General features: G+C 35.9%; 1 protein-coding gene across 2 annotated transcripts in view; it reads left to right on the forward strand.

Annotated features, from left to right (window-relative positions):
• The window catches only part of RNGTT (RNA guanylyltransferase and 5'-phosphatase), a 342,640-nt gene that overhangs the window by 182,806 nt on the left and 139,916 nt on the right, over positions 1-19,918 (forward strand). For both annotated transcript variants that reach the window (XM_039467722.2, XM_074397708.1), the window contains exon 13: positions 15,754-15,854. In XM_039467722.2, coding sequence (XP_039323656.1) covers positions 15,754-15,854 — 101 coding nt within the window. The remainder of the gene's footprint in view (positions 1-15,753; positions 15,855-19,918) is intronic.

Here is a 19,918-nt window from a genome sequence, read left to right on the forward strand (position 1 = left end):
TTTGTCTTTAAGATGGTAGTGGACATCTTGAGTTATATTGGCAATTGTGTTTACACCTAATATGTCCCCCAGTTGTTTTTGACAGCCTACCTGATACAGTATTTATTTCTATAAACTAAGTAATGTATTTATCAGTTAACTATAGCTTTGATAATTATTTTAACCTAAATACATGCTGGTAAATTGAATTGTGTTACTCTAACTATACACAAGAACATGTAGAATGAAAGGATGTTTTTATATCCTTGTTTATAGTTCAGCAAGATTTTCTATTTCAAGTTTTATAAATCATAAATATTTATTTCTAAAAGTGTTATTCAGTTCCTTTATTTATATTTGCCCTTTTTATTTTGTGGATCGTGAAAAAAAGATTATTTGATAGTGTTTTTTATATATAATCTTTCATAAATATTGTTAGCTTATTTCATAATCTCAAATATTCCATTTTTAAATTAAGTATTCCTGAGAGATATTTTGTAGTAAGTTTGAAATTCTGTACTTTTAATTATTTTATTCAAGTATTTGAGCATTTTACTAGGTGTTTTATAGGCAAAAAGATTGATGTAATTTTTACTGAAGTAGAATTACATTCTAATGGTGACTTTATTATATTTTACTCACAGAATCTGTGTCATTGTTGAATCTACATTCAGTAACTGGGAACTACCATATTTTTAAAATACCATTTTCTAATTCATTAAAAACAGAGTCTCACCCTATAGGCTGGAGTGCAGTGGCGTGATCTTGATTCACTTGTGACCTTCACCTTTCAGGTTTAAGCAATCTTCTTGCCTCAGCCTCCCAAGTAGCTGGGACTACAGGCTTGCACCAGCATGCCCAGCTAATTTTTGTATTTTTTGTAGAGATGGAGTTTCATCATGTTGGCCAGACTGGTCTTGAACTCCTGACCTCAGGCGAACTGCCTGCGTAGGCCTCCCAAAGTGCTGGTATTACAGGCATGAGCCGCTATGCTTGGCCCCATTTCCTAAAATTTTTTAATCATTAATTTTTGTAAAGGTGCTTTGAAACTCCTAATCATATCAAGTCTAGTATTTCAAATTAATATGAATGATGTGGTGTGCAATGAGATGAAGAGTTACTTAAGCTTCTGAATTATGGCTCTATAAAAACAAAAGAGTTGGTACATGTTTTCTTATTAGACAAAATTGAGTCTTGATTTCCAGGCAAGAGAATGTGAATGATAATTAATATTTATTATACAAATAAAATTACATATTAAAGCTTTTTAGAATTTATCATTAGGTACTTATTATATTTTAAAACTATGCCATCATTCAACTTTTCTAAATTTACTAACTTAGATTGATGTTGGTTTTTAAGTGGTCTTGTGGTCACTCATAAACAAATAGGAAACTGAACTAAATGATGATTTGTCTGTAAGTATGAAACTTCCTTGGCAGAGGTTGCAAATGGAGTGGGATGTGCATAGTGTATTTCAGGCTACACAGACTCACTCTTTTTCTTGAGCCCATTCTCTCTTGCTGGCACTCCTTTCTCCCCTTACTTTTTTGACCCTTTGCTACTGTAACGAGCCACTGTTACTTAAAGACCAGTGACTTTCCTGTCAAAAAAGCTTTACTAGGAAAATGACTGCATTTTATCAGATTCTCCTCATTAATGGGTTGACAATGGGAAAATGTTGCAGTTTCAATATTGCGAAAAAACTTATATTGAAAGCCAGTCTAAAGAGATTTATTTGTGAATATCCTGAAGTATATATGTTACCTAAATAAATCTTTCAGGGACAAATATATGGATGAAAATTTACACTGAAAAATTATATATTTGATTTCATACTCATACTTCAAAATAAAACTTGGGGGAAAATAATGTGTATTATTTTCTTACATATGCCATAGGTAAAAGGTGTTTCCTATCAATTTCAATGATTTTTCTTTCTTGATAAAATTTAAGTTGCATTGAATTGTCATTGTATGGACTTCCATTTGAAATAAACAATCTTGTGATTATGGTTTTCACGGTTTTAAATAATTTATAAAAATCCATTTGAGATGGGTGCAATGGATTGCATCCTCCATCCCAGCTACTCAGAAGGCTATAATGAGAGAATTGCTTGAACTCAGGAGTTTAAGGCTGAAGTGCTAAGACTGCACCTGTGAATAGCCACTGCATTCCAGCTTGGGCCAGAGAGCAGGATTCCATATTTAATTTTAAAAATTAAAATCAGTTAGGGTGCAATTTGACTTGCATGATTAAAAAATATTAGTATTGAGACATCTAGCAATTTTTCCTTCCTCTTTTTCTCATAATATGGCCCCATCCTCCATAATACCCTCACGGAATTGAGAGATTTGCTTCTCCTTTAGTCCATCCTGTATTTTTCTACTCCTGTATTTTTGCTCATATTTACTTCATACGGCAAGTCTGCATGCATGAATATTACTCATCCTTCAAGGCTTACAATGTTCCTTCCTCTATAATCAATTTTAAGACACTCGGATAGTAAATTTCTTTTTTTTTTTTTTTTACTATGTACTCAGAATACGTTTAAAACCCCCAAGTGAGATTTATTTCTGGGATACAAGGTTGGTGTAAACATATGCAGATTAATCAATATGATATACCACATTAACAGAATGAAAGCTAAACACCACATTATCATCTCCACAATTCAGACAAAGCATTTGGCATATTTTAACATCCTTTCATGACAGAAACTTCCAGTACAATAGGTATAGAAGAAAATTTCCTTAACACAAGGGCCATTTATGAAAAGACCGCAGCTAACATCATAATTAATGGGGAAAAACTGAAAGCTTTTCCTGTAAAATCTGGTACAAGGCAAAACTTTCCCTTCTTGGTGCTTCTATTCAATATAATACTGGAACTACTAGCAAGAGCATCAGACAAGAAAAAGAAATAAAAGGCATCTAAATTGGAAAATAAGTAGTAGAATTATCACTTGCTGCAGATGACATGACCCTCTATGTAGAAAAAGACAACCAGTTATAAAAAAAGTTAATTCAGCAAAGTTACGGGATGCAAAGTTAACAAACAAAAATCAGTTACATTTCTTTACACCAGTAACAGTCTATCTGAAAAGAGAGAAGAAAACAATCTCATTTACAATCACATCAAAAAGAATAAACTACCCAGGAATGAATTTAACCAAGATGGAAGAAATTGAAGATGATACAAATAAATAGACATTCCATGTTAATGGATTGGAAGAATTACATTGTTAAGATGTCCATACTATCCAAAGTGATATACAGATTCAGTGCAATCCCTATCTAAATACCAATGACGTTTTTTTCAGAACTAGAGAAAAACCAATTTTAAAATTTGTAGGGAATTAAAAACCCTGAAATAAAGCCAAAGCAATTTTGAGAAAGAACAAAGTTGGAGGCACCACACTTCCTGGTTTCACGTTATATTACTAAGCTCTAGTAATTAAAACAGTGTAGTACTGATAGAAAAACAGACACATAGACCAGTGGACCAGAATAGAGAGCCCAGAAATAAACCCAGGTATATATGTTCAATTAATTTTTGACATGAACATCAAGAATACACAATGGGGAGAAGATAATTTTTTCAATAAATGATGTTGGGAAAACTGGATATTTATATACAAAAGACTGAAATTGGACTCTTATACCATACACAGAAATCCATTTAAAATGGATTGAATGCTAACTGTAAGACTTGAAACTGTAAAACTCCTAGAAGAAAACATAGAGGAAAAACTCCTTGTTATTGGTCTTGGCAATGATCTTTTTGATGTGACATCAAAAGCCCGGGCAACAAAAGCAAAAAATAGACAACTGGAACTACAGTTAAAAAGCTTCTGCACAGCAGAGGAAACAATCAACAAAATGAAAAGGCAGATTGGGAGAAAATATTTGCAAAGCACATATCTGATAAGGTGATAATATCTATAATAAAGGAATTCACAACTCAGTAGCAAAAACAAAACGAAAACCAAATAATCCAAGGACTTGAATAGACTTTTTTTTCCAAAGAAGATATAAAAATGGCCAACAGGTCTATGAAAAGGTGCTCAACATCACCAATCACAGGGAAATGAAAATTAAAACCTCCTTGAGATATTACCTCTTGCCTATTAAGATGGCTATTGAAAACGCAAGAGATAACATACAAAATAGTTGGTGAAGGTGTGGAGAGTGAGGGTGTCCCACTGTTGGTAGGAATGTAAATTGGTATAGCCATTATGGAAAACGGTATGGAGCTGCCTCAAAAATTAAAAACAAAACTATTATATGACTCAGCAGTTCCTCTGAGTACATACCGAAAGAAATGAAATTAGTACCCAGAGGTATGTATGTTCCCATGTTCATTACAGCATTATTTGCAACAGGCTAGATATGGAAACCACCTAAATGTCCTTCAGTGGGTGAATCAATTAAGAAATTTATGGTATATTTATACAATGGGATATTATTCAGACTTAGAAAAACAATCCTGTCATTTATGACAACATCGATGGAGCTGGAAGGCATTGTACTAAGCAAGATAACCCAGACACAGAAAGAGAAATGCTGTATGATTTCACTTACATATGGAATCTCAAAAAGTTGTATGTACATAGAAACAGAGTGCAGAAAATACCTATTAATCTACTTGTTAATAAGCTCTTTTAATGAGGGAGAAACAAACCCAGTTGGTAACTTACTAATAACTTTTAATTATAGGTGATAAACTAATTCTGTACTTTCTTCTTATAATTGAAACAGGTATTAGTTACTCTTTCAGTTCTAACTTTACAGTCTTCTGTGGTTAGAAAGATGAAAAAATTAGCAAGCTCTGATCAGACGGAGAGCTGTGCCCTGCACCCCTTCACCACCTCACCCCCAGCCGTCAATTGTGGGAGTTCAGAGGGATTTGTTTGCTTGAAACTAGAAGTTACTGTTCAGGACTAGGAAGAAGGTTACCTGTACTGGGAGTAGGGGGTTAGAGAGATGTAGATTAAAGAGCACAAAGTCACAGTTACGTAGACTGAAGAAGTCTGGAGGTCTAATGTACAGCACGACTGTATTTAATAATATTGTTCTGTATACTGGAAGTTTATTAAGAATAGATTTCAGATGTTCTTGACACACATATAAGGTAACTGAGGAGGTGGATATGTTAATTTGCTTTACCATAGTAATAATTTCAATATGTATGTTAAACATTGTGATATAATGTTATGTGCTTTATTAACATTATAAATGTTTTTATTGACTTTTCAATTGTTTTTTGTTGTTGAGTTGTACACATTTTAGAAATATATTCTGTATATAAATAGCTATATGTCCAGATTTATATCAGATGTATAATTTGCAAACATTTTCTCCCACTCTATAGATTGTCTTTTCACTTTTTAAATAATGTTCTGTCATGCACAAAGGTTTTTAATTTTGATGAAGTCCAGGTTATGTCCCTCCCCTCCCCTTCTTTTTTTTTTCTCTGACAGTCTTGCACTGTCATCTGGGCTAGAGTGCAGTGGAGTGATCTTGGCTCACTGCAGTCACCTCCTCCCAGGTTCAATTGATTCTCCTGCCTCAGCCTCCCAAGTAGCTGGGATTACACATGCCTGTCACCATGCCTGGCTAATTTTGTATTTTTAGTGGAGACTGGATTTCACCATGTTGGCCAGGATGGTCTCAATCTCCTAATCTCATGATCTGCCCACCTCAGGCTCCCACAGTGTTGGGATTACAGACGTGAGCCAACTGTGCCCAGCCTCAAGTTATGTAGTTTTTCCTTTGTTGCTTGTGGTTTTGGTGTCACAACTAAAAATCCACTGCTAAATCCAAGATTGCAAAGCCTTATGTTTTCTTCTAAGACTTTTATTGTTTTAGATGTTATATTTAGGTTGTTTATTCTTTTTTTTGGTTAATTTTTGTATATGATGTGAGGTAAGTGTTCAACTTCATAGTTTTGCATGTGGAAAACCAGCTCTCCCACCTCTGTTTCTTAAAGACAGTATTCTTTCCCTTGTTGAATGGGCTTGACATCCATGTGCAAAAGAAATTAATTGGCTGTAGATGTATGGCTTTATTTATGTGCACTTAATTCTATTCTGTTGGTTTGTGTGTCTGTCCTTATGTCAATACCACCCTGTTTTGATTACTGTAGCTTTGTAGTAAGTTTTGAAAAGTAAAAGTGTGACTCTTTCACTTTTTTCTTTTTTCAAGATTGTTTTGACTTTGTAGGCCTCTTGAAATTTCATGTGAATTTGAAGAGCACATTTTTATTTCTGTGGAAAACTGTTGGAATTTTCATAGAGAGTGCATTGAATCTGTAGATTGTTCTGGGAATATTGACACCTTAACAGTATTAAGTCTTGCTATCCAAGGACATGAAGATGTCTTCGTTTTTTTCTTAGAAATCAGTGTTCATAGTTTTCAGTATATAGGTCATTGACCTTGATTAAATTAATTCCTACATATTTTGTTCCTTTAGGTGCTATTGTATATATATATATATATATATATATATATATACATTTTTTTTTGAGACAGTTTCACTCTGTTGCTCAGGCTGGAGTACAGTGGCATGATCATGGCTCACTACAGCCTTGACCTCCCAGGCTCAAGCAGTCCTCCCACCTCAGACTCCTAAGGAGCTGAGACTACAGGCATGTGCCACTATATTCAGCTAATTTTAATTTTTTTTTTCTTTTTTTGTAGAGATAAGTTCTTGCTTTCTTGCCCAGGCTGATCTCAAACTCCTGGGCTCAAGTGATCCTCACACCTTCGCCTCCCAAAGTGCTGGAATTACAGGTGTGAGCCACTGCACCTAACCCTATTGTAAGTTTTTAAACTTTCTTCTTCTTCTTTTTTTTTCTTTTGGATTTTTTATTGCTGGTGTATAGAAGCAAAACTGAATTTTTGTGTTGATAATTTCACCAAAGTAGTAAATTATTGGCAATAAATATAACAAAAGCCATGCAAGATCCTTTATATTGAATACTGCAGAACATTGTTAAGATTCATTTAAGGATGAGTAAATGGAGAGACGTACAGTGTTCATGAATCAGAAGATTAAATTTGTTTAAGATGTCGTTTCTTCCCTAACCTATTGATTGATTCAGTGTAATCCTTATTAAAATCTCAGCAGGCTTATTTTTCATAGAAATTGGCAAGTTGATTTTAAAATTTGTGTGGAAATGTAAATGCTACATTAGCTAAAAGTGTTTTGAAAAAGAAGAATAAAGTTTGAGGACTTACATAGCCTATTTTCAAAATGTATAAAGTTATAGTATTTGAGAGTGTTCTGTTAGCAGGAAGAAAGACATATATGTCAATGCAACAGATTAGTGAGAAAAGAAATATTTGAACCTGGCGTGGTGGCTCACGCCTGTAATCCCAGCACTTTGGGAGGCCGAGGCGGGTGGATCACGAGGTCAAGAGATTGAGACTATCCTGGACAACATGGTGAAACCTTGTCTCTACTAAAAAATGTAAAAAAAAATAGTCGGGCATGGTGGCAAGCGCCTGTGGTTCCAGCTACTTGGGAGACTGAGGCGGAAGAATTGCTTGAACCAAGGAGGTGGAGGTTGCAGTGAGCTGAGATCGCGCCACTGCACTCCAGCCTGGTGACAGAGCAAGACTCCGTCTCAAAAAAAAAAAAAGAAAAAAAGAAAGAAATATGTGTGTGTATACACATTTAGACATACACATGCATGCACAATTTATTTTATTACATATATATGTATATATTTTTATTGCACTTTAGGTTCTGTGGTACAAGTACAGAACATGCAGGATTGTTGCATAGGTACATACACGGCAATGTGGTTTGCTGCCTTCATCCCCCCGTCACCTGTATCTGGCATTTCTCCCCATGTTATCCCTTCCCAACCTCTCTACCCCCTGCTGTCCTTCCTCTATTCCCCCTCAACAGACCTCAGTGTGTGATGCTACCCTCCCTGTGTCCATGTGTTCTCATTGTTCAACCCCTGCCTATGACTGAGAATATGCAGTGTTTGATTTTCTGTTCTGTGTCAGTTTGCTGAGAATGATGGTTTCCAGATTCATCCACGTCCCTACAAAGGACACAAACTCATCATTTTTTATGACCACATAGTATTCCATGATGTGTGTGCACCACATTTTCCTTGTCCAGTCTGTCATTGATGGACATTTGGGTTGGTTCCAGGTCTTTGCTATTGTAAACAATGCCACAATGAACATACGTGTGCATGTGTCTTCATAATGGAACGATTTATAAACCTTTGGATATATACCCAATAATGGGATTGGTGGGTTAAATGGAATTTCTATTTCTAGGTCCTTGAGAAATCACCACAGTCTCCCACAATGGTTGAACTAATTTACACTCCAACCATCAGTGTAAAAGTGTTCCTATTTCTCCACATCCTCTCCAGTATCTGTTGTCTCCAGATTTTTTAATGATCGCCATTCTAACTGACATGAGATGAAATCTCAAGGTGGTTTTGATCTGCATTTCTCTGATGACCAGTAATGATGAGCGTTTTTTCATACGTTTGTTGGCCTCATATATGTCTTCTTTTGAAAAGAGTCTGTTCATATCCTTTGCCCACTTTTGAATGGGTTTGTTTGTTTGTTTCTTATATATCTGTTTTAGTTCTTTGTAGATTCTGGTTATTAGCCCTTTGTCAGATGGGTAGATTGCAAAGATTTTTTTCCCATTCTGTTTGTTGCCAGTTCACTCTAATGATTGTTTCTTTTGCTGTACAGAAGCTCTGGAGTTTAATTCGATCCCATTTGTCTATTTTGGGTTTTGTTGCCAATGCTTTTGGTGTTGTAGTCATGAAGTCCTTGCCTATGCCTATGTCCTGAATGGTTTTGCCTAGGTTTTCTTCCAGGGTTTTTACGGTTCTTATGTTTAAATCTTTAATCCATCTAGAGTTAATTTTAGTGTAAGGTGTCAGGAAGGGGCCCAGTTTCTGCTTTCTGCACATGGCTAGCCAGTTTTGCCAACACCATTTATTAAACAGGGAATCCTTTCCCCATTGCTTGTTTTTGTCAGATTAAAGATTAGATGGTTGTAGATGTGTGACGTTGCCTCCAAGGCCTCTGTTCTGTTCCATTGTTCTATATCTCTGTTTTGGTACCAGTACCATGCTGATTTGATTACTGTAGCCTTGTAGTATAGTTTGAAATCAGGTAGTGTGATGCCTCCAGCTTTGTTCTTTTTGCTTAGAATTGTATGGGTTATGCAGCTCTCTTTTGGTTCCATATGAAGTTTAAGGTGGTTTTTTCCAGTTCTATGATGAGGGTCATTGTTAGCTTGATGGGGATAGCATTGAATCTGTAAATTACTTTGGGCAGTATGGCCATTTTCACAACATTGATTCTTCCTAACCATGAGCATGGAATGTTTCTCCATCTGTTTGTGTCCTCTCTTATTTTGTTGAGCAGTGGTTTGTAGTTCTTTTTGAAGAGGTCCTTTACATGCTTTGTTAGTTGTATTCCTAGGTATTTTATTCTCTTTATAGCAATTGTGAATGGCAGTTCATTTTTGATTTGGCTCTCTTTGAGTCTGTTATTGGTGTGTAGAAATGCTTGTGATTTCTGCATATTGATTTTGTATCCTGAGACTTTGCTGAAGTTGCTTATCAGTTTCAGGAGCTTTTCAGCTGAGATGATGGGGTCTTCTAAATACACAATCATGTTGTTTGCAAGTAGAGACAATTTGACTTCCTCCTTTCCTAATTGAATACCCTTTATTTCTTTTTCTTGCTTGATTGCTCTGGCTAGAGCTTCTAATACTATTTTGAATAGGAGTGGTGAGAGAGGGCATCTTTCTCTAGTGCCAGACTTCAAAGGAAATGCTTCTAGTTTTTGCCAATTCAGGATGATATTGGCTGTAGGTTTGTTGTAAATAGCTTGTATTATTTTGAGATATGTTTCGTCAATACCTAGTTTATTGAGAGTTTTTAGCATAAAGGGCTGTTAAATTTTGTCAAAGGCCTTCTCTGCATCTCTTGAGATAATCGTGGTTTTTGTCTTTGGTTCTTTTTATGTAGTGAATTCTGTTTATAGACTTGAGTATGTTGAACCAGCCTTGTGTCCTGGGATGAAGCCTACTTGATAGTGATGGATAAGCTTTTTGATGTGCTGTTGCAATCGGTTTGCCAGTATTTTATTGAAGATTTTTGCATCGATGTTCATCATGGATATTGGCCTGAAGTTTTCTTTTTTTGTTGAGTCTCTGCCGGGTTTTGGTATTAGGATGATGTTGGTCTCATAAAATTATTTGGGAAGGATTCCCTCTTTTTGTATTGTTTGGAATAGTTTCAGAAGGAGTGATACTGGCTCCTCTTTGTATGTCTGGTAGAATTTGGCTGTGCATTCATCTGGACCTGGGCTTTTTTTGGTTGGTAGGCTATTAACTACTGCCTCAATTTCAGCTGTTGTTACTGGTCTGTTCAGGATTTTGACTTCTTCCTGGTTTAGACATGGGAGGGTTCAAGTGTCTAGGAATTTATCTGTTTCTTCCAGGTTTACTGGTTTATGTGCATAGAGTGGTAGTAATCTATGATGGTGGTTTGTATTTCTGTGGAATTGGTGGTGATATCCCCTTTATTGTTTTTTATTGCCTCTATTTGATTCTTCTCTCTTTTCTTTTTTATATATCTGGCTAGCAGTCTGTCTATTTTGTTGATCTTTTCAAAAATCCAGCTCCTGGATTTATTGATTTTTTTTTTAAGGGTTTTTTATGTCTCTGTCAGTTCTGCTCTGATCTTAGTTATTTCTTGTCTTCTGCTAGCTTTTGAGTTTTTTTTTATCTTACTCCTCTAGTTCTTTGAATTTTGATGATAGGGTGTTGACTTTAGATCTTTCCTTGCTTCTCATGTGGGCATTTATTGCTATTTATCAGGTGTCCCCAAACTTTTTACACAGGGGGCCAGTTCACTGTCCCTCAGACCATTGGAGGGCTGCCACATACTGTGCTCCTCTCACTGACCACCAATGAAAGAGGTGCCCCTTCCTGAAGTGTGGCGGGGGCAGTGGGGGGTGTGGATAAATGGCCTCAGGGGGCCGCATGCGGCCTATGGGCCGCAGTTTGGGGACGCCTGCTATATATTTTCCTCTAGACACTGCCTTAAATGTGTCCCAGTGATTCTTGTAAGTTGTGTCTTCTTTCTCATTGGTTTTGAAGAACATGTTTATTTCTGCCTTGATTTCGTTGTTTATCCAGTCAACATTCAAGAGCCAGTTACTCAGTTTCCATGTAGTTTTGTGGTTTAGCATGAGTTTCTTAATCCTGAGTTCTAATTTGATTGCACTGTGGTCTGAGAGACTGTTTGTTATGATTTCCGTTCTTTTGCATTTGCTGAGGAGTTGTTTACTTTCAATTATATGGTCAGATTTAGAGTAGGTGCAATGTGGTGCTGAGAAGCATATATATTCTGTGGCTTTGGGGTGGTGAGTTCTATAGATGTCTGTTAGGTTTGCTTGATCCAGATCTGAATTCAAGTCCTGGATATCCTTGTTAATTTTCTGTCTCATTGATTTGTCTAATATTGACAGTGGAGTGATAAAGTCTCCCACTATTATTGTGTGGGAATGTAAGTCTCTTTGCAGTTTGTTAAGAACTTGCTTTACGTATCTGGGTGCTCCTTCATCCAGTGCGTGTATATTTAGGATCGTTAGCTCTTCTTGTTGCATTGATCCGTTTACCATTATGTAATGCCCTTCTTTGTCTCTTTTGATCTTTGTTGGTTTAAAGTCCATTATATCAGAGATTAGGATTGCCACCCTGTTTTGTTTGTTTGTTTTGTTTTTTGTTTTTTGGGCGCTCCATTTGCTTTGTAAATCTTTCTCCATCCCTTTATTTTGAGCCTTTGTGTGTCCTTGCATCTGAGATGGGTTTCCTGGATACAGCACACTGATGAGTTTTGAGTTTTTATCCAATATACCAGTCTGTGTCTTTTCATTGGGGCATTTAGCCCACTTACATTTAAGGTTAATACTTTTACGTGTGAATTTGATCCTACCATTTTGATGCTTGCTAGTTGTTTTGCCCATTAGTTGACACAGTTTCTTCATCATGTTGATGCTCTTTACCATTTTGTACGTTTTTGGAGTGGTGGGTACTGGTTGTTCCTTTGTATGTTTTGTGCTTGTTTCAGGAGCTCTTATAAGGCAGGCCTGGTGATGACGAAATCTTTCAGCAATTGCTTGTCTGTAAAGGATTTTATTTCTCCTTTGCTTATGAAACTTAGTTTGGCTGGATATGAAGTTCTAGGTGAAAGTTCTTTTCTTTAAGGATATTGAATATTGGCCCCCAGTCTCTTCTGGCTTATAGGGTTTCTGCTGAGAGATCCACTGTTAGTCTGATGGGCCTCCCTTTATGGGTAACCTGACCTTTCTCTCTGGCTGCCCTTTGCATTTTTCCCTTCATTTCAACCTTGGTGAATCTGACAATTACGTGCCTTGGGGTTGTTCTTCTTGAGGAATATCTTTGTGGTGGTCTCTGTATTGGTGGTCTCTTGACTTGAATGTTGGCCTGCCTTGCTAGGTTGGGGAAGTTCTCCTGGATAATATCCTGAAGAGTGTTTTCCAGTGTGGATTCATTCTCTCTGTCACATTCAGGTACACCTATCAAGCGTAGATTAAGTCTTTTCACATAGTCTCATATTTCTTGGAGGCTTTGTTCATTTCTTTTCACTCTTTTTTCTCTAATCTTGCCTTTTCATTGTATTTCATTGAGTTGATCTTCAATCTCTGACACCCTTTCTTCTGCTTGGTCAATTCAGCTATTGAAACTTGTGTATGTTTGTAAAATTCTCTTGTGTTTTTCAGCTCCATCAGGTCATTTATATTTTTTAAGCTGTTTATTCTCCTTAGCATTTCATCAAACCTTTTCCCAAGGTTCTTAGTTTCTTTGCATTGGGTTAGAACATGTTCTTTTAGCTCAAGAGAAGTTTGTTATTGCCTACCTTCTGAAGCCTGTTTCTTGCAATTCATCAGACTCATTCTCCATCCAGCTTTGTTCCCTTGCTGATTAGGAGTTGTGATCCCTTGGAGGAGGAGTGGTGTTCTGGTTTTTGGTGTTTTTATCCTTTTTGGGCTGGTTTCTTCCCATCTTTGTGGATTTATCTACCTGTGGTCTATAAAGTCACCCAGTTGGTGATTTTCAGATGGAGTCTCTGAGTGGACATCCTTTTTGTTGATGATGAAGTTATTTCTTTCTGTTTCTTAGTTTTCCTTCTAACCATCAGGCCCCTCTGCTGTAGGACTGCTAGAGGTTCACTCCAGACTGTTTGCCTGGGGAGCACCTGTGGCGGCTGCAGAACAGTAAGGGTTTCTGCCAGTTTCTTCTTCTGTTATCTTTGTCCCAGAAGGGTACCCACCAGATATCGGCCTGAGCCCTCCTTTATGAGATGTCTCTTTGGATATACAGACATCAGGGAGGTGCTTGAGGAGACAGTCTGACCCCTATAGGAATTCAGGTGCTGAGCTGTGAGCTCTGTTGTTTCGTTTGGAGCTGCTGGGTAGGTATGTTTAAGTCTGCTGCAGTGGAACTCATAACCATCTTTTTCTCTGTTCTGGGAACGTGGGACTTTAAGTTCCTGATGTGCTGCTGCCTTTGTTGACATACCCTACCCATTTAGGAGGTAGTCTAGTCACAGTGTGACAGCAGAGGCATTGCTGAGCTGCTGTGGGCTCTGCCCAGCTGCTGTGTGAACTTCCCTGCGGTTTTGTTTATAAAAGTATAGTTAGAACTGCCTTGGTAATGGCGGTCTGCCTTGGTAATGGTGGTCTGCCTCAGTAATGGCCGATTTCCTCACTAATGGCGGACTGCTTCGGTAATCGCGGACTGCCTTAGTACTGGCGGGTGCCTTCCCCCCACAGAGCTGAACTGTCCTGGGTCCAGCTGCACTTGCTGTGAAACTCTCAGTTCAGGGCGTTTCAGATTGCTGGTCTTTGTGGGGGTAGGACCCGCTGAGCCAGCTCACCTGGCTTCCTGTTTCAGCCCCCTTTTTTTCAGTTCAATGGGTGGCTCTGTCTCCCAGTCATTCCAGGTGCCAGTTGAAACAGCCATCGACATTTATGTGAGTTTTTGTGTGGAGACCCACTGCGCCAGTCGAAATAGCCATGCTGGAAGCTCCTGACGCTTTTCAGTGGGGGAAAAAAATCCTGGTCTGTGGGCAGTAATTACTCGTTTGGAAATGCAGTAATCACTCACCCTCTGTGTTGTTATTGCTGGGAACTGTATTCCAGAGCTGTTCCTATTTGGCCATCTTGGATCCACCACTACAATTTATTTTTAAGAAATGGCCCAAGGCAGTTTCACTGAGGAAAGGATAATCTTTTCAACAAATGGTGCTGGATCACTTTGATATTTTTCTCCACTGAACCTAGTCCTGTGCTTCATACCATAGAAATTAATAAGCATGAAATGGATTGTATACCTAAAAATAAGAGCTGAAAGTATAAAACTTCTCCAAGAAGACATAGTAGAAAATTGTAATGACTTTAGGAAGATATTCCTTAAAAAAGCACAAATTATATAATTTTTAAATGGACAATGTTGACATTACTAAAATAAAAAACTTTGGTCTTCAAAAGAAATTGTTAAGAAAATGAAAAAGGCAAAGACTGGTAGAAAATGTTTGTAATACGTACATCCAACCAGGGCTTTTTATTTAGAATATGTAAGCAATTTCTTACAAGTCAGTCATGAGTCAAATAGCTCAGTAAAAACAAGAGTGAACATTTTGAACAGACACTTCACCAAAGAAGGTATACAGTTAGCAATAAGCGTAAGGAAAGGTCTTTACCATTTTTGTGCCATTAGGGAAATGCAAATTAAAATGGTGAGACACACGTGTTAGAATGGCTAAATTAAGAATACTGACAGTGCCTGTTCCAAAGTGGATGTGGAGCAAATGGACCTTTCATTCATTTCTGGGAGCAATAGCAAATGTTACAGTTTGACAGTTCTTACAAAGCTAAACATGCATTTACCATGTGATGCAGTTATTTCACTCTCCTAGGTATTTACCCAAGAGTTAGGAAAACATATGTATGCAAATGTTCAGAGCAGAATCATTCATGTAACCAAAAACTGGAAACAACCTACATATTCATCACCTTGTAAATGTGTGAACAATTTGTGGTATATACATACAATGGAATCCTATTCAGCAATGAAAAGGAACATATTACTAATATGCACCTGGATAGATTCATCTAAAAAATCTTATGTAAAGTAATTACTTGTTTTTTATTTTTAAAGTATTTCTTATGTATACTAGAACAGGTATAACTGTAGTGGTAGAAGGCAGAATCACTGTTGCCAGAAAGCTGAGGGAGGGACTTGACTGCAAATGTTAGCAGGAAACTTTTTCAGCTCATTGAAATGTTCCATATCATGATGGCCATGGTTATATAACTGTGTATATTTGTTAAGATTTATTGATTAACTTTATTCATTGTAAATTATCCCTCCGTAAAGCTGAACAAGAAAAAAAAAGCACTTATAAAAATCAAGCTTCTTTTAAGTCATAGAAAGGTTGGATAGGATCATTAGTTTTGTTCTTTTTCTGCACTTTCACAAACAAGGGTCTCAATGTCTTTGGTAGGAAAAGAAGAAAGGTCATCAATGAGAAGGTGGATATCAAGCCTCACTTGTTGGTTGAAGATAACAAATTATGTTTAGAAAAGAAATAATTTTGCTTAATAAAAAGTTACATGAGATTTAATACATTGAATGTTTAATTTGTAGCTTCTTAGTAACAATTGTCATTTTAATTAACTTTAGAAATATAAACCTGGTCGATGTGATGATATTTTGAAATGGAAGCCTCCCAGTCTGAATTCTGTGGATTTTCGTCTAAAAATAACAAGAATGGGAGGAGAAGGGTAAGTGTGCACTTTTGTGCTTTTTGCATGAAATAATACTGTTTATGTAAGGCTTCACCTTTTACAGGATATTTTTTATATGCTTACAACACTTTAAAGAAAGAAACTAAAATACTTTATTTTACAAAATATTTTACATATATACATATACATCAACCCTGTTTTCAGAGATTACTCCTTTGACCTATCTCAGCTAATATTTTGGTGTTTTCTTTAAATTTTACTGATTTTTATCTTAAAATCATTTTTCATTAATTTAATAATGTTATTATGTTAAGAATAATGTAGAAGTTAATAATAATATTAAAAAATAAACTTTCGCCAGGCGCGGTTGCTCACCCCTGTAATCCTAGCACTTTGGGAAGCCAAGATAGGCTGATTGCTTGAGCTCAGGAGTTCGAGACTAGCCTGGGCAACCTGTCCAAACCCACTCTCTACCAAAACTACAAAAATTAGCTGGATGTGGTGGTGCATGCCTGTGGTCCCAGGCACTCAGGAGACTGTGGTGGGAGAATTGCTGGAGCATGGGAGGCCGAGGTTGCAGTGAGCTGAGATTACATCACTGCACTCCAGCCTGGGTGACAGAGTGAGACCCCATCTCAAAAACAAAAACAGAGAACACATGGACACAGGGAGGGGAGCACTACACACTGGGATCCATTGGGGGGAAATGGGGGAGGGGCGGGGGGGGTGGGGAGGTGGGAAGAGATAGCATGGGGAGAAATGACAGATACAGGTGAGGGGACGGAAGGAAGCAAAGCACACTGCCATGTGTGTACCTATGCAACAATCTTGCATGTTCATCACATGTACCCCAAAACCTAAAATGCAATAAAAAAAATAATAAAAATAAAAAAAAAAAAAAAAAGAAAGTAGAAATAACAAAAAGACATCTCAGTAAGAAACACAACAATTAGAAATCATTGTCATTTGAAAGCAGACATGCCAAAATTAAATTACTCAGACTTAAATATGAAAAAAAAAAAGAAAATAGATACCAGAAAAGGTCTGAACATTATACATTCCTAGTCTCTGACAAAACATAGATAATTGAACTCTATCTTTGAAAAATCAACATGTATCAATAAATGAATCATTTTCTGCATCTAAAAAAAAAAAAAAAAAACAACAAAAAACTTTTGTTAAATTATAAAAGTGAAAATTTTACAAAATTTTGGGATTTTACTAAAAAATAATTCTATTGTATAAATTATAGATATATAAGTTACCATCATTTGGTATTATAATTAAATGTACTGAAGTAAGTTTTTTTTTTATTTTAAAGGAAATCATTTTATTTTGCATTTGCAGAGCAAATATTTGTCTATACTTTTGTAGGGTAAGGTCTTAACTGTTCACTTTCATTAAGGTTTTTCATAATGTTTATCAAGTTAATTTTTAAATTTATTAATCTTTTATGACTTTTTTGGTTGCTATTTTAGAATAAAAGATGCTTCAGCATGAATATTTTCATCATTTTTGCAAAGCCTTGTTTTTATTTCACTTTTGTTCTATAAATTTTTAAAGTATCTTATCTAAGTAAATATATTACAACAAAATAAGAAATTCTTAAGGAAATCAGAAAGAGAAGGTAAATAAGATAATATTGATAAAGAGATTAAAGCTTACCAGTGCATCCTGTGAAATTTTTACTCATCAAAGGTAAAACACAGAAAGCATTTTTGCCAGCTGATGGAATAAGGTATAATGGAGTCCAGACTCCAAAATATTAAAATATTTAAGAAACTATGCATTATTAAGGAAAGGATATTGTGCATTGTGGTGAATCATAAGTGAAAAGGTACTTTAATAAGGCATATGGTATTCATTTTCAAACCATAGTGTATTTACTATTTTGTTTTAGGCTGGGTGTGGTGGCTCATGCCTGTAATTCCAGCACTTTGGGAGGCCAAGTTGGGAGGATCACTTGAGGCCAGGAATTTGAAACCAGCCTGGGCAACATAAGGAAGCCCTGATTCTAAAACAAACAAAAATTAGCCATGTATGGTGGTGCGTGCCTGTGGTTCCAGCTACCTGGGAGGCTGAAGTGAAGTAGCAGGATTGCTTGAGCCCAGAGCATGACTCTGCCTCAAAAAAATTAAAAAGAAAAGAAAAAGACACGCGCACACACACACACACACACACACACACACACACGTGCACTTTCCCATTCCCTAAATGCTTGGGAGGCTGAAGTAGCAGGATTGCTTGAGCCCAGAGCAAGACTCTGTCTCAAAAAAATTAAAAGAAAAAAAAAAACACACACACACACACAGTCACACACACTCACTCTCTCTCACTCCCTAAATGTTTGTGGCTTAATTTACAATTGGACTAATGCCAAAAAATTGTTAGAACAATTATCTGGAATCCCCAAGTAGATATTGAGCTCTATAGGAGTCTGATTATAATCCGAGAAGAGATAAATTTGAGACTATAGGAATAGGTGGAATACACACACATGAATGACTGGCAGGATAGTTTTCAAAAATATTTTTCTCTTATCTAAACATTGGATAAATATTAATATATTGAACATGCAAGATTAGTCTTCCTGACAAAGTGCCTAGTATACAGATTTTCTCAGTTGCCAGTCAAATGTGGGATTGTTCATTGGTAATCGTGCAAGTTGGGTGTAGGCTTGATAAATTCTTCTACAAAACAATGGAGGCCAAGAAACTAATTCTGGTGGGGCTACGCTTTTTTTTTTTTAAGATAGATGTGAATACAATTCTTTGAAAAATAAGACTTCAAAGATGAATTAAAATTTGTTAAATTGCTTCATTACTAAATTTTCTATTTTTCCTCAAGCTATGTTTATAGTTCGTTAAAGAGTATAGACTCTGGTATGTATTTCTTGATTGTTTTGTTGGGTTTAAAAAAAATGCTTACTTTTGCCTTTTACAGTGATAGTTCTTAGTGGCACTTAAAAACTTCATGAGGCTAAACATAGAGTACTCGATTCTCTAGTAGTAAAAAAATGTTATTTTTTCTTGCAGTTTCCTATTGTAATTAAACATAGCATGCTATAATTCAGTTTAGTAGTTTGTCATTCTAGATTTGCCTTTATTCATAGTGCGTTTTAAATATATTTTGTTCTTTTAAAATTTTACCTATTTATGTCTTCTTCCTAAAAAATGAAATTACTTTTAAGTCTAGTGCGTCTTTCAAACGCATCCGAATATTACTGTAAGATGATTTTCAGATAGGAATGTGCAGTTTACATCAGTGTATGTACATTATTAGTGAAATGGGTGCCAGTTATCAAAATAATCAAAACTAGAATGTTTAATATGAAATACAACATGGTAACTATCACATAAAACATAGATTATTCAGTTAGCCAGAGTGATATTCTTTTTCTAAATGTAAAGAATGTTGTACATTATAGCAGTCTTTACTGAATAAATGAGTTTATATCTAATGTTTATCATTAACTCAGTATTTTAGAGAACATTTAAAAAATATGCCTAGAATAGTTTGAAAGGATAGTAGCTGTGTCTTTGAATCATAAGCATGTACTAGTGAAGTAGGATTAAGCTGTTAAAACACCACGAGACAAGCTCATTTCTTTTTTGATTGCACTTCCAAATATTTGTACAAAGCCTAAAATGGAATAGAATATTTTCAAGGTATAATATAAATAGTAGTCTTTGAAAATGACTGCAGTAGTTTTCTAAAAAATGAAGACTTAGGCATTCTAGATATGTTTTTGAGTTTGCCTTAGTAAGGTGCTAATAGTATAGATTTCTGTTAGATTGAAATTTAATACAAATAGGAAAATCTGTTCTATGTATTGAATGCCCTGTTGATGACAGTTAAAATCTATACTTTGCTCTTTTCATCTCCAATTACCATTTCTGAAAATTTGAGATATATGAATATTGATCAGTCATGGCCTAATGTAACTTTCGTATATCCTAGCAATTTATATTGTGTTGAGTTTTATAAACAATATAGATTTTCATCTGAGAGCTTTTTGTTGTTTTAAAAATATTACTGCTTTATTTTAACTAACTTGCAAGCTAAAACCATAGCATTGTCAAAAGCTAGAATTTCAAAAG

This window comes from Saimiri boliviensis, chromosome 4 (assembly GCF_048565385.1).
Source record: "Saimiri boliviensis isolate mSaiBol1 chromosome 4, mSaiBol1.pri, whole genome shotgun sequence".
In the NCBI taxonomy this organism is placed as follows: domain Eukaryota; kingdom Metazoa; phylum Chordata; class Mammalia; order Primates; family Cebidae; genus Saimiri; species Saimiri boliviensis.